We start from the raw sequence: 20,596 nt of genomic DNA, 5'->3' as shown, positions 1-20,596 counted from the left end.
ACATACGTTCAAAAGTTTGTGGTCAGTAAGATTCTTTTTGAAAGAAATTAATAATTTTATTCGGCAACGATGCATTAAATAACATTAAAGACTTTACAATACATTGTTGCAAAAAAATTCTATTTCAAATAAATTCTATTCTTTTGAAGTTTCTATTGATCTATTCTATTCTATTTATCCTTTCCACAAAAATATTAAACAGCTGTTTTCAGCATTGATAACAGTAAGAAATGTTTCTCGAGCACCAAATCAGCATATTAGAATGTTTTCTGAAGGATCATATGACATTGAAGAGAGGAGAATTGTCTTCTGAAGATTCAGCTCTGCCTTTTCTATTAATTGTAATAATATTTCACAATATTAATGTTTTTACTGTATTATTGGTAAATTAAATGCAGCCTTGTCGAGCATAAGAGTCTTTTTTTCAAAAACATTAAAAAAATCTTATCTACCCCAAATGTTTGAACACTAGCACACACATATGCACGCAAGCACACACACATTTAGAAGTGACTGTGCTAACCGTCCCTCGTCTTGCATGTTCACGTTTAATGTGTGCGTCTTTCTGTATCTGCACATACTGCAGGAGCTTGTATGTGTGTGCGCACCAAGTATTTGTGTGTTGATTAAATTGAAATTCTGTGGCTGTAGGAAACAGGTGCAGCCAGAAGGCCTGATATTACACATCTGGACTCCCCTGTGATGTCACTGTCAGCAGGACGCTCCACTGGTGCCAATTAGTAAGAGAGGCAGGAGAGGGGGAGATCTCCTTCCCTCCTCCTTTGTCTCTCAGTCGCTCTCTCTCTCTTTCAGACACACTCACACATGTACCTACAGACACTTACGATCTGTCTGTCTCATAATCTGCCTCTCGATATTATATGCTCCATCTCTATCACACTCGCACTTCGTTGTTCACATCTCTCTTTCTCACTTTTTCCCTCTTGCTCATTATTGATATATGTGTTACACAAAGGTTTAATTCATGAGCTAAATGTTTGTTACTGTAATGAAATTCTTAAGGTTCAGAACATGTCCATTCAACAGTATCACCAACCACAAAACTGTCAGCCTAGACTGGTTCATGCTGGTTAATACTAAAGATAAAAGAACATGCACAATTAACTATCCAATATTGACAGTTACAAAAAAAAAAAATAATAATAATAATCTCTAATATTGACTGAAGATTCATTGGTACAGATATATTGTGCATTCATTTGTCCATTTGTCTTCCAAAGTTCTCTGTTGTGTCAGGACATCAGAACAGATAGGTTCATGATAGTGTGTGTGTATTGTAGGCTATGGGACAATGGCTCTATGGAATGCTGAGGATGAGCATTATGGACTGCTGCTTACTTTGGCCCCAGACAAATTTAACTGCATTCAATTAAACTGTGTGCAAGGACAGGGTCTCAAACAAATAAATGCACAAACCCAGGAACACACACTCAAAAAGACACCAGGATACTCTACTCTTACTTGGACTACTATTTTACTGACAAACAGAAGCACACACAACCCCCCCCCCCCCACACACACAGATGGCTATAATAGCTCTGTGTTGTGGGCTGCTTAAGCGATGACCCTTGTGTGCCTGGCCATTGACCTCTGCTGCTCTGTGGTTGGGTTTCAGCCATGTGCTTAGTTTACACATAAATACACCCCACTGTAGCCTTCACTATCTACAGTTCAGTGTCCTTGAAGATGCAGAGTCAAACTGAGTGGCCATTTAGCTCCATCTGAAGCAGTGGGATGTGCATACATAGCTGTTTAAAGGTTGTAATATTAAATAATTGTAAAAAGGAAGTTCTAAAAGCTCTTGTTTAGTTGAAATACTCATAAATGTCGAGTAAAACTGAATTGAACTTGTTTGTGCAGGGGTTTCTGGGAAAGGTTGTACCGTGCTGTAGGGCTTCATGAACCTGCATCCAGCCACAGCAAAAGGCCAGAACTGTCACTCTCTTTTGTTACATTTGTTTATCCTGACAATATTCTCTCCCCTCTTTACTTTCTCTCCCTCGGCCCCAGGGTATCCCCGCTTTTCAGGGAGTCTAGCCCCCACCTTCCTGCCCATGAGCCCCCTGGATCACCATGGCAACAGCAGCGTACTCTATGGACAGCACTGTTTTTATGATTCTCAGAAAGGTGAGTGAGGTTCCATTTCTTCTGTCAAGCAACAACAGACTTCGCAAAAGTATTTGTGTAAATGTATTTCTTTTCTAGATTTCTATCTACGAAGCCTCCCGTCGCAGCCCCACCTCCTCTCCACAAATCACAGCCTCCCGCCACTATCTAGGACTGCCCCTGCCCACTCGCTGGACTCCTGCAGTCGTGAGAGGGAGCCTGGGAGCACAGCTGCCCAAAAGAGCTCCAAAGAGATAGGTGTAGCGGAGCGAAGAGTAGCACCCGGAGGAAAAGAAAAAGAAAAGAGTAAACAAGAGTCCAAGCAGGATCGGCATCATCATGGTCCTTCCACCCTTCACCACCAGCACCAGCACCAGCACCATCCTCAGCACCAACCTCAAGGCCTAGAAGAGGACTTCCGGCACAAAGACGACCCCAAGCACCTTAGTTCCTGCCTGCTTAGCACCAAGACCCAGAATGGCTCTGATCCAGGAGCCACCACCAGGGGCTCCCTGCCCAGTTGTGTGGGGCCGGGGGCCTCTGTTCTGGGGACTGGCAGGCAGACAAGTGGAGAGGGTCACTGTTGCAAGGAGGGGGTCAGTGGAGAGATGCGAATTAGCGAGCCACCCTCAGACTGTCTTCGCCACAGTGCCATGATGGGCCATGTCCACCCAGTGCCCTATTCCATGCCCCCTCCCCTGGGCTTAGGCTCTGCCATGGGAGGATCCTGGCTGCACCCAAGCCATCCACACCATCCCCATCCTCATCATCCCCACCCTGATCTTTTCTGCCCACCACCCCCTGCTCCACTAACCATGCCTACTGCTCAGGAAAAGAGCTTTGGCAGGGACTCTGAGGTGACGGGGCCTACCTTTGTGCCCTCTGTGGGGCCACAGGGAGACAAAACCAGTGGACCTTTCCGGCTGGGGAACCCTCACTGTCGAGGTGTGGGAGGTGGGATGGTTGCGGTTGGGGGAAGTGCGGGGAAAGAAACGAAAACTCCTGAGAGGAGTAGCAGTGGAAGTCAAGCAGCTACCCTACTGCCTCCTCCGAGTAGCTGCCAAAGAATATCTTCCCAGCAGCAACATGGATATGGCAAAGCAGACAAGAGCCCAGACTGGCCCCCAGGCCCCCATTCACACACAAACGAGGTTCAACACAGTCAGAATCAGCATCCCCACACGGCCCGTTCGTGTAGCTTGGACAGCAGTGAGGAATCTGATGCCTTCCGTCCCTCTCTGCCACAGGGGACAAAGGGTGGCCACCAAGCTAAGAGTAGCATTTATGCCAGCACTCCACCTTTCCAGGACTGTTCCCACTCAGGTCCGTCAAACAGGGCATCATCTGAAGGTAAAGGTGCCAAAGATGTTGAGTGTACTCTTCAAAGGAACAGTCAGAGAGTTGCACGGATACGTCATCAGCAGCACAATAACAGGGCTAACACTGGTGGACAGGGTCCAGAGCTGGAGCCTGGCAATGGCACACAAGACAAGAGGAAGATGGACATGGAGTCGACATCACAGGGATACAGTGGGCATCAGACCGGCACTTATACCTCCTCGGAGGTGCGAGGACACCCAACTCGACTGGATGAAGAACCGCACAAGGCCTATAACTCTCTGGGTGCTGCTTCCCAGACTTCACATGGGGACCAAGGGCCTCTTCCTTCTCTAACTGCCCCACAGGAGGCCACAATGGGCCCCCAGGGACCTGAAACCAATGCCATGAGGAGTCTGATGAAATATAGCAGCCAGCAACCACTGCTGTTCTCTCAGAAGAGCCCCTTTGGTGGCCTTGGCTGCCTCAAGCAGAGGACAGTTACTGGGGAGAGGAGTGAAAGGAATGAGAGAAATGACAAAAGTGGAAGTGGTTTGAGCTGTGCTCTACAAGAGGTGAAGCAGACTCTGCCCCCCAGGAGAGCCTCGTCATCTGGGGAGAATGAGCGCTCGGAGCGGGCAGGCAAGGACTCAGGGGAAGTTCAGGGGGAGGGAGAGGTGCGACAGCCCCCTGTAGGGATAGCAGTGGCCGTTGCCAGGCAGAGAGAGCCCCCGTGCCGCCTGCCAGACGGGCATCCCACCCACAGCCATCATAGCAGAGTGATGCCCAGCATGAAGGGTAAGCGACTCTCAACGGGAGGTTGAGAGTGTGTGTGTGTTCTAACAAGCTATATATAAATTTTCAGTTTACTGGATATACTTGATGAACTTTTGGAAACTTCATAGGAAAACAAGCTTTTGATTAAGAGAATGGTCACAAACAAGACATTTTTGGTTGTTTATACAAATTATTTGTCATCCCTTGATGTTTTGTAGGTATAACTTTACCAGATTGGGTATTTTAGGTGTTACCATGACTGCCAAATTGCTCTTATACTCTTATAGCCACCTGTTTAAAATTAGCTAAGTAGCTGAGTAGCTAACACCTAATCTGTATCTGATATCTGAAAATGCTGCTTTTTCAGGCAGTATACAGAGACAGAATGGCAACAAGGCATGCATCTGAATCTAATAAGTGTATCTTTCTGTACCTTTGATATCCCGCTGTCCTATATGTTTGATTTAGCATTTTATTAAAAAGAATATAAATGGTGTGTGCACCAGTCAAATTAGCAAATAAATGAGTTTAATCATTGGCAGGTTTCTAGATTGTGGTGCTGAACTATTCTGTGTTAGGTGTTGGACGCCCAATGTACCCGCTGGAGCGGGAGTTGGATGAAGACATGAAAAGAGTCTGTGAGGAACAGTTTGGAATGCCTCCATACGACAGAGAGCGAGAACTCCTCCTCAGGTATGGCTGTTAGTCAAACTAATCTTTTCAGTTGAATTTCTGAATTTACCACAATTAGTTGAAAATAAACAAAGACCAACCTGAAGTGTAAGCATGCTGCACTGTAGTTGTAATGCCAAAGAGAGTAACTTTGTACCGTTTTGATGGCTTCCCCTCAGGGAAAACAAAGACAGAGTCGACTTTGCCAGGATCCACCCCTCCAGTAGTTGCCATAGAGATTTGACCTCACACCTTATTGTGCCAGGCGGTAGCCAATTAGGCACTGAGCCATCTGCTCACGCCCATCCCGCCCATCATCACTGGATGCCTCGGACAGGAAGTCCCTCCCTCTGGATGGGACACTCTTATGGTAAGCAAATGCCATCTGTTTTTGCTATTTTGATGATATTAGATTACAATATACTTCACTGGATTGTGGAACTTCTGCATGTGTTGGTTAATTAGTTTTACCCTACTAAATAATCAATGAATTGCCCATTAGTACTGAAACATAAGCTAAAATCTTTCATCATTAAGCAGCTTTCCATGTCTCTGTTCAGGTCTCAGTCATGCAGCATTGCACCAGAACTTGACCCCGGGCTTCTCTGCAACCATGCCCAGCCCCTTGCAACCAGTTTTGCCCCTGCCTCAGGACCCCTCTGCCGCCCTGGTGGTATTGCCTACTGAGCCAGCAGCCCACCCTGCCACCCATCACCTTGGTACATTGGCCAAAATTACTGCTTTTTATTTGGCTGTTGTAGAAACAATGTTAAAAGGTTAAAGTATGGAGGAGTATGGAGCGTATTCAGCTCCAGATATTCTTTTTTTTCCCATTTTATATTTATTGTGAACATTTATTTGAGCACAATCATATAGCATATTTAAAGTCAGCTCCACATATTCAATGACATATTCATATTCATTTTCATGATTTTTTTTTCACTCTGAAATATTTTTTAATTATTTGGTGCAGTCAATTTTTTTTCCAGTGGAACACAAAATATGATTTTTGAAGAATCTTCACCAGGCTTTTTCCCCCCATAAAATGATCAATTAATAACTAGAAATAAATAGAGATTTCATGTTTGGGTGAGCTTTTACTTTTACAGGCAGACAGTTACAGCAATTTAATCCATAGTCATTATGTCCACTTTTTCTGTTCTGGAATTCGACACTGAATTCCCTTCCCCTTGGGTCTAATGTCCCTTCCCCCTCTGTACAGTTCCATCTCATCCCCTTTTGCCCCTGTATCATTCTGTAATCATTATTGTGAAACGCTTCACTAAGCCAAGCAGGCATTTACAGCACATTGTAGTATGGACTTAATGGGAACAGTTTCATAAGCAGCCCTAATGCACACTCTGAAAGCACAAAGTGGAAATATTCAAACTGTTTAAACAAATTATCATTTCAAGTAGATAGCTTGCGTATTTGACTTTGAGTGTGTAAGGGAGGAGGGTGGCGTATGCATAGATAAGCGTGTGCGAGTGAGAGAAATGGAGATCTAAAGTCATTGTGTGGGTGTAGGTTTCAGGGACTGTTTAGATTAAATTTGTATGAATACGTTAGTGCTCGCACAGCAGCAGAATTGGCCCAGGTGGGTTTTTAGGAATTTGTCTACTTTGTGTCAATGTGTGGAACCTGAGGAGGTAAGGAGCACAGGAAAAAACAACAATTAAAGGAATCAAACTGTTTTTTTTTTTTTCGTTATGCACAATGGCACAGCATTGTTTTTACTTTTCAATTGCTCTATGGTAAGGACACACAATATATTGCCACAATATATTTGTTATTGGCCAACATTATGGATTTATTTGTATTGGGCCGTTTCATATTTAATAGTGCATGCTCATTTCTTCTATTTTATTTTCCATTTATATTACCTTTGCAGACATCAAAACCTCACTAAGTTAATTTTTAAAAGCACAAATAATTTAATAACACTGTTAAATGTATTCTTAAGTGTAATCTGTAATCTTAATGTGATCTTGTATCCTATATTACTTAAATGCCTAAATTCACTTATTACAGTTAAACAATGGATTTTTATAATTTTATTTTTTATTGATTTAGACAAAATTATAATTTTATTTATTGATTAACAGACATAATATGAAATTAATTATTTGCTTATCAGTTTCAAACTGAATTTTATTTATAATGCATACCTACTCTACCTGAAAAGTGGCTTACAAACTGAAATAGAGCCAGATTTTTACTTTTTATTTTTCTCAGATTTTGGATTTGCCTCTTGGTTAACATTATTTAATAGCCTGAGTGGTCTAGATGATGTCAATGGAAAAGGAAAATCATTTTAGTCGTTACAGTAGTTACATTTTTAGAAAGATTATGAAGGCAAAGGTTTTTTTTTTTTTTTTTTTTTTTTTTTGAATAAGTTGTTATGGACTTTAAAACCAGAGGAATATAATCAGCTCATGCCAGCAGGTTGTGTCATTCTCTAATGCGCAATGCCATCTGAGCAAAGTTTGGATGTGGTATTCTTAGCATCTCTTTAATGGTTTTAAACTATACTGCGCTGTGCCTTGTCATGCCATGCTGTGCTCAGTTGTTCTATCGTGTCTTCACAGTTCTAGCATTGTGCTTTGATTTGTTGTGCATCTCTGAATGTCTTTCCACCCTATTATATTGTGCCTTGCTGTGTGGTGCATCATCACATGGCTTTTTGCAGTATTGTGCTGTGCTGTGCTCTGCTGTCTTGTGCTGTGCGCCTCTGTTCGGCATTTCTCCTCCCCACACTGGCTGTGAAATTTAATTAGCTCTCTGCTCCTTAGCGTCACACTCCCCTTTCCACAACAAAGAAGGGAAGTGCATCCATTGGATCCCTCCCTAGGGAAACATAACCCTGTCCCAGTAATCTTTCCCAAACAAAGGTCCTTGCCATACATCAGAGAAGGAGGGGCAGAGAATATGCAGCATGCAAAACCGAATGGCTGAAAGAAAAACATATTGTGTTGAAATTTCTGTGGGCTGAGGCTCAAGGCTGAGACTAAGTGCTTTGCACAGCTGCGCTTCATCCCTCTACACTCTCTCCCTCTCTCTCTCTCTTCCTCCATCCTTCCTATCTGATCAACTCGTTTCAGAAATGGCCAACTCCTTTCAAATATCCTGCTTACTTAGCGATTAAATGGCACAAAAGTGCATCTGTGAGTTGCCTAGTCACATGTAGGCAGACTTTGAAAGTCTGTTCCACCTTTTAGCTTATCTAATTAAAGGGATAGTTCACATAAAAGTGAGAGTTCTGACATGATTTACTCACACTCACGTCATTCCAAAAAACAGATGACATTTTGAAGAACTGTTTTTATCCATATAATGAAGGATTTTTCATTGTATTTATTCGAAATAACTTCCTTTGTGTACCACAATAGAAAGTCATACTAGTTTGGAACAACATGAAGGGGAGTAAATGATGGCAGATTTTAAATTTTTGGTGAATTTTTCAAATATTTGATGTCACTAACATGGCAAATTTTGCCAAATCCAATGATTTATTTCATCCTCAAAACAAAAATGCTCCTTGTACCCTGTAAACAACTCTGTTTCCAGTTAAGTTATTTTGCATCATTAATTTAGATTAGAACTGGCTATTTAAAGTTAAAGCATGCATGCAATATGCATCAGGTGACCAGTGGGCACTGCCTTGTGAGACTGAAACAACGGATGACCTCAGCGCTTCCGTGTCTATCTCCCCTCCTCAAGAGTTAATCTCTGGGTATAACATTTTTGCTCCTTTTTAAGGCCAACACCATCACCTAACCCTTATTCCAGGCATAATAACTCAGCCTCAGCTCTTGTGAATGAGTGAGCCATTTGGGAGAAGACCCTTCTTGCCCGCTCTCAGCAGGCTGTCAGGAAGGTCTTGTCAGAGTAGCCACATTCATGTGACAGTTTGAGACAGCAGCGCTGAATCGTCTTGACTGGCACTGCGGTGTGCACAAGCCAGAGATCAGGCAAGTGTGGCTGGTGAGCTCACTGGTGACCGTCGTTTTGCGTAAATCCGCTGAGGTATGACCAGGCTAACGGTGAGTGCAATGGACAGACAATGTAAAAAGGAGGCAGTTTGCATTCATTCTCTGCCCATGGGTTGAGTGCGCTACATGATGAGGAAAGGGTTGTTGAAATGTGAAGCTTTTTTGCCCTGAGGATGGAGGATGACTTTTGGAAAGAAAAATGAGAGTGGAAGAATAGAGTGACAGAAAAGGAGTGGAATCTTTTAGCCGTAAATCAATAGGCCTTCAGAGTGATAAGTGAGACTTGCCTTGAGGCAAAAGAAAAACCTTTGTTCATTCTTTTCTCATTCTTTTCTCTCTTTTGCTCTCTGTAGATGTAATGGAGCAGCAGGGACTGTGGCCCCCTGTTTACGGAGCCCGAGGGCCTGCCTCACACATGCAGCATCCTGTTGTCTATTCCCGCTCCCAGTTTCTACGGCAACAGGAACTCTATGCGCTGCAGCAACATCAGCACCAGCAACACCGCGCGGCACAGGCAATGGAGCTGGTGCACAGACACAGTCACTCGCAGGTAACACATAAAGGAAAAAGTGCACATACATCTGGTTAGCAACGTTTCCTCATACCCCTCAAGGTGATTTCCCAACAGCTATTTCTCTACAGAAGCCCGGCGTCTTTCAGCAGACCTACCCAGGGTGCCTGAGGTTGTGAAAGGCCTGTTATTCCTGCTCTCAGTAATTCATAGCAGTTATTGCCAAAGAATGGACGGCTTTCATTTTCAAAGCACATTTTAATGTTGGAAGATTTGAAAGAGTGGGATTCTTCTCAGGAACAGGGCAGGATTCAGGCTTTTATCTGACTGCTTTTGTACAAAGAAGCAGAGCAGAATGCAAGTGTACGATAGATCATTAGCACTCATTATACTGCTTTCCTGATGCATGTCTTTACGCAAGAAACCTGAGATGACTAAATCATAACTAGCTCCATGTTAGCATCCTTTTTCCACTATAAATGCATTTCAGTTGTGAGGAAACTGGGAATAATATTGATATGCATAATGTTTGACTTCCCAGTGTTGGTATAGGACTCTGTGTTATACAGTCTCTGAAGCCTGTTTGAATTTCTTGTGTTTTTGCAGAGGAAACCTGAGGATCCCCCCATCGATCTGGTTGAGGAATCGTTTGAGCTCCGCAGGTCCAAGCACACTAAGCCTTTCTCTGTTGGCCCCTCTGCTAAACTGCCCCCCTCCTCCTCGTCCCCAGGGGGCTGCACTTCTCGCCTTTCACCCTGCTGTCGCTCGCCCGCCCCACGGTCCCACCTCAAGAGTACCCCATGCACACCCTGCCCTGAGCCCAGCCCGGCTGTTGCTGCCCCTCGCTCCCCAGCACTCAGCCCCCCCCACGCCACCCCACGCCACCTGCCAAAACCTGCAGAGTCCCAGGACAAGAGGAGCGAGGGCCAGCCACCACAGGACTACCCTCAGTCGTTGGAACCTGGTGAGTGCGAAAATGGCAGCATTCATGTCTGTTATTTCAGTAGGACGAATGGTAAATGTATTTAGTGTACATACAGAAACAAACATGCATTGTAGAAGCCTGTACCTGTAGAAATGTAGTTTCTACCTCAAATAAGTGCAATTTTGAATGCGACCGAGATGTAGAAATTAAATAAAAAGTGAAAGGAAGACTCATTATATAAGCCCTATAAGCTGGGCTCATTAATATTAATTAGGTTTTGTTATGTTGGCACAACTTATTTACTGAAAGGCAAATGCTAGTAAGTTAACGTTAGCCATAACATATCATAGCATTAAATGAAATTAAATATAACAAAAAAAAAAATAGAATAACAAAATATAAAATATAACAAAAAAAAATAATGATTATTTATGGGCATGCAGGATATGCTCATGGTCATATCGGTATCATTTGATAAATTTGCTGATACAACCCAATAAATTATAGCCAACAGACAATGGGACTTCAACTATTTTTAATTGGCTTAGCTGTTGTTTACTCAGAGTCTGTAATAATTTTTTTACCCATGGTTCACTAGTATTTTGTAAGTTCTATTTTCTATTTGACTTGTATAAAGTAAAAACAAAAATTAAATGATCATCACATAGAAATCTGTAATTTTAAAACAGATTTATATCTAATATCAGCCAATTGACAATCAGTTATTGACATATAAATATTAATAATTATTGGCATCAGTTTCTGACAAAATTTCCATATTGATGCAGCCCTGCTTATTTCCCCAAAAAGACGGAGAACATACTTTGAAATGGCTAAAATAATGTTTGCTATGCCCCTGTATGGGCTTAGTATTTGAATCAGAACACATTCTAACATGAGTCCAATGATAAAAAGGCAGTGGATTGGTTTATTTGGACTAATAATCCAGTATGAAAAAAAGGGGTGAACAGAATAGTGCTTTTCTCTAACACGCTTCCTATCCCAATGCCCTCGAATTTGAGTATAAAAAAAACAGTGACTAGAGGAAAGAGGCTGGAACATTTCATTTCATTCTCAAGGTTAGGATCTTGCCATCGCGTCTGGCTCCACAAACCCCTGGGGGAGAGGGAGTGAAGTGGAGGAGAGAAGGAAAAAAAAGAAGAGAAGAGATGGTCGAATAGAAAAAAAGACCCTGACCACAGGGACAGTGAACAGAAAACAGAGATATTTTTCTGCAGATAAGATGCACAGGGCCTTTGAAGGACTTGTTGCCCTTTGATTACAATCAAGAAAATCAACCTGTTAATGTGAATGGAAGAGTAGGCACTGACTTTTCACTTTGTGTTTGAGTCTTTGCACCATTGTATCCATTTGTGACACATTTGTATGTGCAAGAAAGCATAGACGCCTTAGGGAGCAGCTTGCCGTACAGTGTGTGAGAGAGAGAGACAGACAGAAAACAGTAGGAAGGTCAGTGAGACAGCAGACAGGGCCTATCTTATCCTTCAGAGGTCCTTGAGTGCTGGCTGGCGGAGGGATATGCATTCATCTGGCGGATGAATAACATCAATAATACAGCACTGAGGTGACAGGTCTGGCTGTGCAATCACACCCAGATACCATGCTGTCATCAATATACACGGCTATGCTACAGATCTCATATAGACACACACACACACACACAAACACACTCTCGCCCTTTCATGCAAGCAATATGTCCTGCGCTATCGTTTTCACTCACGCAGCCGACGAGACGAATACACACTCTCACTTAAAGACTAATTTATACAAAAACATTCCTCCATGCACTCTTTCCCTCTCTTGCACACACTGCATCCATAACAACTTGAACATAATTCAATATTCATGGAAAATTTGCTCATGCCTGCACCATAGCCTTTATGGCGCCGGTTCCATTATGTGTGAGTTATACTAGATAAACGCAGCGAATGGTACACACTGTCGCTAATGCTTCTGTATACAGCATATATATCACCCCTTTCTGCACTTCAGCAGCAGGGGGCCATGCCCCTTAACTGACAAGGTCATATTGTGATGTGTATTACAAATGAATGGTAATGGCTTGCTGGTTCGTTGTGCGCTGACGTGTGTTTCAGGAGCAGTTAAATCTTTATGCTTGTAATAGAGTGATTTCAAACAAGGTTGAGGAGCCCAAACCAACATCAATGTTTATGGAAACACTCAATCAGTTTTATTCCAATTTTTTCCTGTAGATCTCCCTCCTGGCTACACTTACCCCGCCATCGCCATGGGTTACAAAGGTGGCCCCTCCCCTCAAGAGGTCCAATTGGCTGAGCATGCAGACTTGGAGGCGGAGCAAGCGGAACCTGCTGAACCTGCGCCCCAGCCCCACCTCCTTTCCCCCAAAGGGGAGGAGCCTGTGTGCCACACTGGAGTGGATTCTCCCTCTAGAACGTCCCAGGAAGTAGATGATGTAGAGGATGTGGGAGGAGTAATAGAATCGGACGGACAGGTGGATGCCACTCTCTCGCAAACTTCCCTTTGCCCTGTTACTGACTCTACCGTAGTGGACCCCCTTCCAGAAGGAGCGACTATGATCCCCAACAGACAGGCGAGTGGAATGGAGAGTCCAGCAACAGCTGAAGACAACAAGGAGCAGGCTGAGGCGCTACAAGGCTCAGCTGTGACCTCCACCTCGGATTCTCAGTCTGTGGAACCTACTAAGCAGGATCCAGAGAGGACTGCTGAGGATGAGTGCACGTCACCAACTGACTCATCCTCGCCATCTTTCTCCCCCTGCCCCGTGCCCTCTGCCCTGGGAAGTCAGTACTCTGGGAGCTGCATTTGGAGCCTGGAGCTGCTCATCGCAGCAGCACTGTGTGCCACTCGAGATGCCTGTATGGCGGCCCCTGTGCCTGTGTCTGGGAACGCAGTGGCCCCAAATTATGGTATAGAGTTACTGAGTGAACTGGCAGAGCTGGAGCGATGCCAACAGCAGAGGAGCAACACAGAAGAGGACAGAGGTAAGCATGAGCCCCCCATTATTCAGGATACCAGTTGATCAAGGTTTTCAATGGGAAATTCATAGATTCTTGCTATGTTTTCATTCTCTGTGCAAAGTTTCAATGACTTTCAGGGGATGTCAGCTTTTGTAAAGGAGTTGGTATAGGATATATTTGGCTGGCAATGCTAAGGTTAATCTTGGCAAAATGGCTTGTGTTGTCCCAACACAGTTAGCCAAATATTTAAATGAAAGACTTTTAAACTGAAGTTTTATGAAAATCATTTATGAAGTGATAATGTCAGTGAATATGCATTTGAATGTTTTTCATCCAATAATAATTTGAAAAGGACACAAAGTGTTTGAGGTGCCAAAAGACTGTTTGAGTTGCACAAGATGAATCCCCAAAAATTCCCTTTAGAAGTTATTTTTGAAAAGAACAAAAAGTTCTTGAACGGTCAGCTGTTGCTACGGTTACCTCCTCAGGTAAACAATTTCTGTTCATGAGCATCTATTTACTGCTGTTGTGCAAGATCCTGTCCATGTGGAAGCTGTTTGTAATAGCTGAAACAAAGCATATGATTGCAATATTATGTTCTAGCTTATAGAACAGAAGTAGCAACAGATCTTTTCTTACATATTGTTATGTACATCCAAGTGAAATGACTTTTAAATAAGAAAAAAAAATGTAGGACTGGGACTTGATTATACCCATTGGTTGTTGATGGGATGGATTCAGATCTGAAGGTAAGTTTGCTGTGGATTGTAAGAAAGGGAGTTTAGGCAGACTAAATGATAGGATAAGTCTAGCATACGTCACCAGAGAAAAGTCTGCTGTTTCCCCTGAAAGATCAAGTTATGAAATTTTGATTAAAAATTACATGTATGCAAAAATGAAACATAAGCATGGATGAATCGCTCATTATAAGATCACTAACAAGCATTTAGAAAGTAGATTTTTAATTTCATGCCGCTTTAACCAATTAGTTCTATGCTACTAAGATAGTAAAATTAACAGTTTGCTTGCTAACATTTGTGGTTATTGAAATGTGTTGAAAAAGAAGACTGTCCATCCTGTAACATTTCCAGCACCAACAGGTTTTGAAAAGGTAGTTAAAAAGACAGTGAAACAGACGTTCTGTTCTTTCTTATCACAATAGAAAGCACACCCAATCACACACATGATTTAATTCCTCATCAGTGATTTGCATGAGCGGTCTTGTAGCGCTGTGATACAGGCAGCAGGGGAAGACCACAACAGAGGCTTTCATTTTGTTTTTTTCTCTCCTCACAAAAAGAGGTGCAAAAAATAGGGTTTTCAGCCCAGCAAGATCTCCAGGCTTTGTGTGAAGGAAAGATAACAAAGCCTCCCCCCCATACCACCATCCCCACAATACGTGCAGAGACAAACCGAAATACACACAAATGCTTACTCTCAGCTGACTGTCCAGCTTTCATAGGAACACACACACACACACACTCAACTGTCCACAAGCTCGCACTCTTGCCTTCTTTTCCTGCCTACAGATCAAATGCTTCCCATCCTTTTGGGGCTCAGCACTTCCTGTGGGAGAGACTAAGATGGAGCGGTGAGGAGGGGGCTGTGTTTTTAAAGGGCTTTAGCCTGTCTTAAAAGGCAGCTCTAATGATAGCTAGTTCCCCCCGGGTCCTCCGGATTGGACTGTGTCCACTCACTCATCCTGAGGGACGGCTCCCCTGCCCCTGCTCCTCAAACCTGTTTGATCACTTTTATATGCCTCATTTTAGATGGTAAAAAGCCCCGGCGCTTTCCCACAGCTTTCTGAGTCCCTCAGTGTGAAGTTGATGAAATAGTAAAAACAGCGGATCTTTTTCCTCTCAGGACGATAGCGTTTTTGTCAGCTAATTAGGCCCTATTGTTGTGAGCACTGTTTTAAAGGCTTGAAGCTTTTCCAGGAACCGTTTAGAGTCTCCCTGCCAAAGGATGTTTTTATTTACACCAGCATCCTCTAGCAGCTGAGAAATCCCCAACGCTCACACCACATGGGGAAAAACAAATCTAACCACATTTGGCTGCGTGTATCGTTTTAGCTGTTAGTGTGTGTGTTGTCCACCCATATTAAAATAGGGATGTAATATGCTGTGTAATTCTTGTCTAAGCAAGCTGCACTAAAGGGACTAATAAGAGAATAGGATGACGCTCTTTGCAGCTGGGACGAAGTCATCAATAAGCACGCCCGCTGCTGAATTATTAAAGAACCAGAGGTGAGGCGGCCGCGCGGGCTGTCAGGACAGGGTCTCTAGCCGGCTAAAGATTTCATATGCGATTGGGTTTACTCTTCAGTGATTTACAGATTTGATTTCAAGCATTGTTATCTGTAGCAGACGTCTCAAGCGGTCTTCTAACATTCCTTGTGGTGATTTGGGCATTGTGAAGTATGGACAAATAACGTGTGATAAAATCATATGGATTTTTGGAAGGTTCTTTGAAGTATTGTTGGTAGTTGTTATTGATTGGTCAGTGATACCACAGCGTTCCTGCTCTTTTTTTCCACAGATCTAGGCTAAATGCTCTCAGAGAGCGTTATCTGTCTTCTCTTCTTCCATCTCTCATTTTCAATTCTTTTTCGGGCCTCAGATTTTCCATTCCCCTTGTACGTCTTGCTTTCATGCTATCACTCTATCCATGTACCGTTCCGTGGCTTCGGTCCCCACTGGCCTCGTTACGGCAGGCCGATGGGCATTGATTTCAAAAAGACCACCACAGGACTAAAAGTGGCATGATGATTTCAGCCAGGTGGGATACCGAAGACTCTCTCAGACCACCATAATCCAGTTTTCCTCATCTTGTCTTTCTGTCTTTTTTTCTTTCTGTTCACTTGTCTCTCTCACTTTCCGTTTCAGCTGAGAGATTTCCTTCATGCAGCTATAATTCTTTTAAAGCCTGTACAACTTGTCTTTCTTCCTTTTTTAAGTGAATCTCACAGAATTTGTCAAGAACTTGTCTAGGTCACATTAGAGACCAAACTCAAAAAGAAAAAAATGTACTAGTGTTTTATTTATTATATATATATATATATATATATATATATATATATATATATATATATATATATATATATATATATTTGTCTCAAATTAATTTATAAAATTAAGCCTATTTTAGAACCATTTTTTAAACATTGGTTACATTAACATTTTACATTATTTTTATGACAATTGAGAATATTTTCCTTCAGTTCTCATTAATGTAATGCTAAAATGTATTATTATTATTTTTAATTATAAATGATTCAGTATGTAAAGTGTTAAATCAGCGTTAATTAAAGGAAAATAATAAAATTTTGAAATATAAAGTATTTGCCTTTAAGTGTTTATTTATTTAAATATATAAATATATCAGTTATAATGTGAGATTTGGGTGAAAATGTGTATAATTGTCATGAAAAAAAACATCTATTTATTCAGTCTGTATTAAATAAGTGTAAATGAAAGAAATTGTACCCTGATGATTCCATATATCACTGTTTATAAATAGAATCACCATTGAGAATAATGGGGAAAAACATAAAGTGTGAAAAGTTGTGATACTGAGAATTTGTGGGGAAAATCTGCTCAATTGTCATTAAAAAAATCTTCAGGGGCTGTTCAGACACATCTTTCTTTGTAAATGTTTTTTTTATTTTTTTTTATTTTGTGTTGAAATGTGATCTGATGATTTTTGCGAGATTTACCATTTTCTCCCCTCACTTCTCCTGTCCTCTCATTTGATTTTGATCTCCTCCTGCTCTCTGCTTTCTGCCCTATGCGCGCAGGTCTGCTCGTGCGCCTTGCATTTCCCCTCGGAGGAGAAGATTGGATTCTTTCCATGTTAGTAATGAGGAGATGTTTGCGAATAAATAGATAGCTCAATAAACACTTTACTTCTTATTGCCTGTCTCCCCTCCCTCCCTCTTTCTCCCCTTATTCAGTCTCTCTCCTCGCCGATCCCATACTGTGCCCCTGCCTTGCTGTGACGCAACAAAATAGCGAGCTGTGGATGCCCAGACACAGACACAGCCGCTCACACATACACACACATGGAGTCTTCTCAGTATCCCCAGGCCAGCTTTGGCTGTCATGAATATTCAAGCCTCATTGGCTGAGTGGAGACTGAGCATGTGGCCTGCCCTAATGACAGTGATAAATGTTGAGAATTCGCCCTTCTTCATCTCTCTCTCTCCCTCTCTCTCTTTCTCTCTGTAACATGGCTCCTGGCATCTAAGCTTCATGTACAGAGATAAGCTCTCTGGTTAATAGCTATCATCATTGCTCATTCAGCCTCTGAAAGCACAAAGTGCTGTCAGGAAACAGCGGCGTGCTTAGAGGCGGCTTTGTACTCTTTGAGGCTTTCTCTCTCTCTCTCTCTCTCTCTCTCTCTCTCTCTCTTCCAATCTCTTTTTATTTTTGCTCCTTTACAGGTTTTTCCGCTTGCATCTTCTGGGAACAGGCTTGGTGTCTGTTTTGCTAGGTCACTTTTTAATATACATAGAGAGACGGAGGCTTCTGTTTACACCTGACATTAACACATTTTATAAGGGTCAAAAAACACGTGACACCATAAGGATAGTTCACCCAGGAACTAACATTCTGTCATCATTTACTCAGACGCATGACTTGCTTCCTTCTGTGGAACTCAAAAAACTATATTTTTGGAAAAATGTCTCAGTGTTTTTTCTTTTTTTCTTTTTTTTTTTTTTTTTTTTGGTTACCAACATTTTTCAAAACATCTTCTTTTGTGTTCCACAGAAGAAAGTAAGTCATACAGGTTTGAAATGACATGAAGGTGAATAAGTGAAATATCCATTGAATAATAGTGCTTTGGGTTTGGAACTTTGGCTTCAAATAAACTTCAAATTTGCTCTAAATATCATTAAATATATCTCAACCAGTTAATCAAGGTCTTCAGAATTATTAGAAGCTTCCAGGTTGGAGCTTGGCTCTGTGGGAAGTTGGCCTTCTAGGAACAGGCCCGGACATCCCATCCTAGATAAATATCTATTCTTCTTCTCTGTCATTGTAAGATCAGATGATGTGATTTATCCTTGAATTCCTTTATTTCTTCTCATTCTGTGCAGAGAAGACATGTTGACCTTTGACCTCCAAAGTTTGGCAACCCTAGCTGCCGCCCGGGCATTGGAACTGGCCCCACCCATACCAACAGACTCAACTACACCCATTCGCAGAATCCTCAATCTGCGTAGGAAGTGCAAGTGGACGCCACGTCCCGAACCGGTACACGTAACTCGTGTTCATTTATTAACATTTCCATAATTGGATTATTTCTTCAAATTGTTCAGCCCTACTTGCATTGCAATATAATTTAAGAACTACAAAAATGTTGTATTGGTTTCAAAAGACTTGAAACAAAGCATTAGTCGTATGGAACAATTATATGATATTTTTTTGATGTGATTTAGGCCTTTTTAAAGGTCTCACTGTATGCTTTCACTGTATGGAAAAGAGCATTGTGAATATTCAAAATATCTCTATTTAGATTCTGCGGAAGAAACACAATCCTACGAAAAGGCACAAAGTTGACTGCAATTTAGATACTCTAAACTCACTGGAGATTATTCGTTCCATGTGTAGGTGTGCCCTGTTAAGGGTACCATGGAAACGCTGGACCAGGAGGAGTTAGCGATGCGTGTACAGCTGGCAGAACTGCAGCGGCGTTACAAGGAAAAACAGAGGGAGCTGGCCAAGCTACAGAGAAAACATGACCACCAGTGAGCAAACCACAGACCACTTTCACAAATACACAGCCTCCACATATAAATGCACACCATGCACCTTTCAAAACCCATTTACACACATGCACGGAGAGATCAAACTCTTTTCGATCCTTCAGGACACACACTCTCACAGTCTCTCTCGAGGTCTTTCTCTGTCCCCTCGCAACACTCTGCTGAGACCACCCAGTATGTGCTGAGTCCTTTTTGCATAAGCCTGAGCTGTGCTTAAGTCTTTCCTCTAGTCCACTCTCACAATTAGGATGGCTTAGTGTTTTGTTCCATTCAGCATCGTTAATGTGAATTAGAGTGATTGACAGGCTGTGTGTGTGCATGTTTGTGTGTTTACAGGAAAGAAGAGACCTCACGCAGTCCAGCTCGTCGAGGCCCCGGAAGGCCACGGAAGCGCAAATCCATGTTGGCACCCCTTGTCCCCAATGATGCCCCTAAAAAAGTCAAGTGAGTGTTTCCTTTTGTGCTTGTTTCACTTTTCTACAGTCTTTTTCATTTTTGTTCGGGCCAAAATCCTGAAATGCAGTACAAGTGACTTGCAGAAACCTTCCTTGATAGAAGAAAGGTTCATGAATTGGCCAGATTTTGTTTTAATTTAATGTATTGATACCTCATATTTCTAAGAAGTCGAACTTGAGATTTTACCCTGGCAAATGATAAAAATGAACTTAGATTTAAAGTGACAGAGGGCCATATCTAGAGATGAGAACAGGATATATACATCTTATAATCTGTATCCATGTGTTTACATTTTTTTATTTTTTTGGATAACCTGTTACATTCATCACAACACAGCAAAAAATAAATACAAATAAAATAAATCTGCCACTACTTTTATTGAGACTTTAAGCAATGGCTTAGCAAATACTGGAGTATTCGTTACTAGTAAACAAGAATGTTGTTATAACTAGCTTTATGTAAGTCCTATATAAGTATATGTGAGGTTCTCACAAGTATAGATGTATACGTTTTATGAGTACTGTTTACATTTAGAATCATATAATCCTGCAGAGCAGTAAATAAAGTGTTATTGTTCTATTGCTCTTTTACAGTAATAATGAAAACAGTTCCACAGTTTCTGGAGCAAGAGAGTTGGGATTAAATTAGAACTTTACTGGGACCAGTAATAAGCTTAGCTCAGGAAACAATTCTTTACCTGTAATAACAGTCTAGATAGGAGATGTTTTGAAAGATTATGTTTGTGAACTCATTTTGTACGTGTATGCGCAGTCCGATTCTACCACGTATTATGTGTATGTAAATAAGTCTAGATGGCTCCTATCAGTTCATACAAGGCAGACTAAGTACTTAATCAGTGCGAAGAGCTGTCATTAATCATATTTACAACTTCCATTGATTATCTACAAGTGTTGCAACTCCCTTCTGACGCGTCTGCGATATTAATTTGATAAAGCGCAGAGACCAATTGCCTGCACCAAGTCAGGGCTTTAAGTTATCACTCTGATGGATGAGCATTTTCCCCTGAGATACACCTCTGTTTATGCCAGGCCTTAGACATTTTGATAAACT

At 42.0% G+C, this 20,596-nt stretch overlaps 1 protein-coding gene across 1 annotated transcript in view; it reads left to right on the top strand.

Moving 5' to 3' along the window:
• LOC109099305 (BAH and coiled-coil domain-containing protein 1-like) overlaps positions 1-20,596 on the top strand; it is a 95,808-nt gene that overhangs the window by 56,927 nt on the left and 18,285 nt on the right. Inside the window, exons 4-14 of the mRNA XM_042767953.1 lie at positions 2,032-2,148; positions 2,227-4,242; positions 4,800-4,914; positions 5,073-5,263; positions 5,454-5,612; positions 9,239-9,435; positions 10,003-10,360; positions 12,556-13,326; positions 18,403-18,557; positions 18,915-19,051; positions 19,406-19,513. Of these exons, the coding sequence (XP_042623887.1) occupies positions 2,032-2,148; positions 2,227-4,242; positions 4,800-4,914; positions 5,073-5,263; positions 5,454-5,612; positions 9,239-9,435; positions 10,003-10,360; positions 12,556-13,326; positions 18,403-18,557; positions 18,915-19,051; positions 19,406-19,513 (4,324 nt within the window). The remainder of the gene's footprint in view (positions 1-2,031; positions 2,149-2,226; positions 4,243-4,799; positions 4,915-5,072; positions 5,264-5,453; positions 5,613-9,238; positions 9,436-10,002; positions 10,361-12,555; positions 13,327-18,402; positions 18,558-18,914; positions 19,052-19,405; positions 19,514-20,596) is intronic.

Source organism: Cyprinus carpio, chromosome A12, assembly GCF_018340385.1.
Source record: "Cyprinus carpio isolate SPL01 chromosome A12, ASM1834038v1, whole genome shotgun sequence".
Classification (NCBI taxonomy): Eukaryota; Metazoa; Chordata; class Actinopteri; order Cypriniformes; family Cyprinidae; genus Cyprinus; species Cyprinus carpio.
Note: the sequence above shows the minus strand (reverse complement) of the source record. Positions and strands in the feature narration are given on the sequence as shown.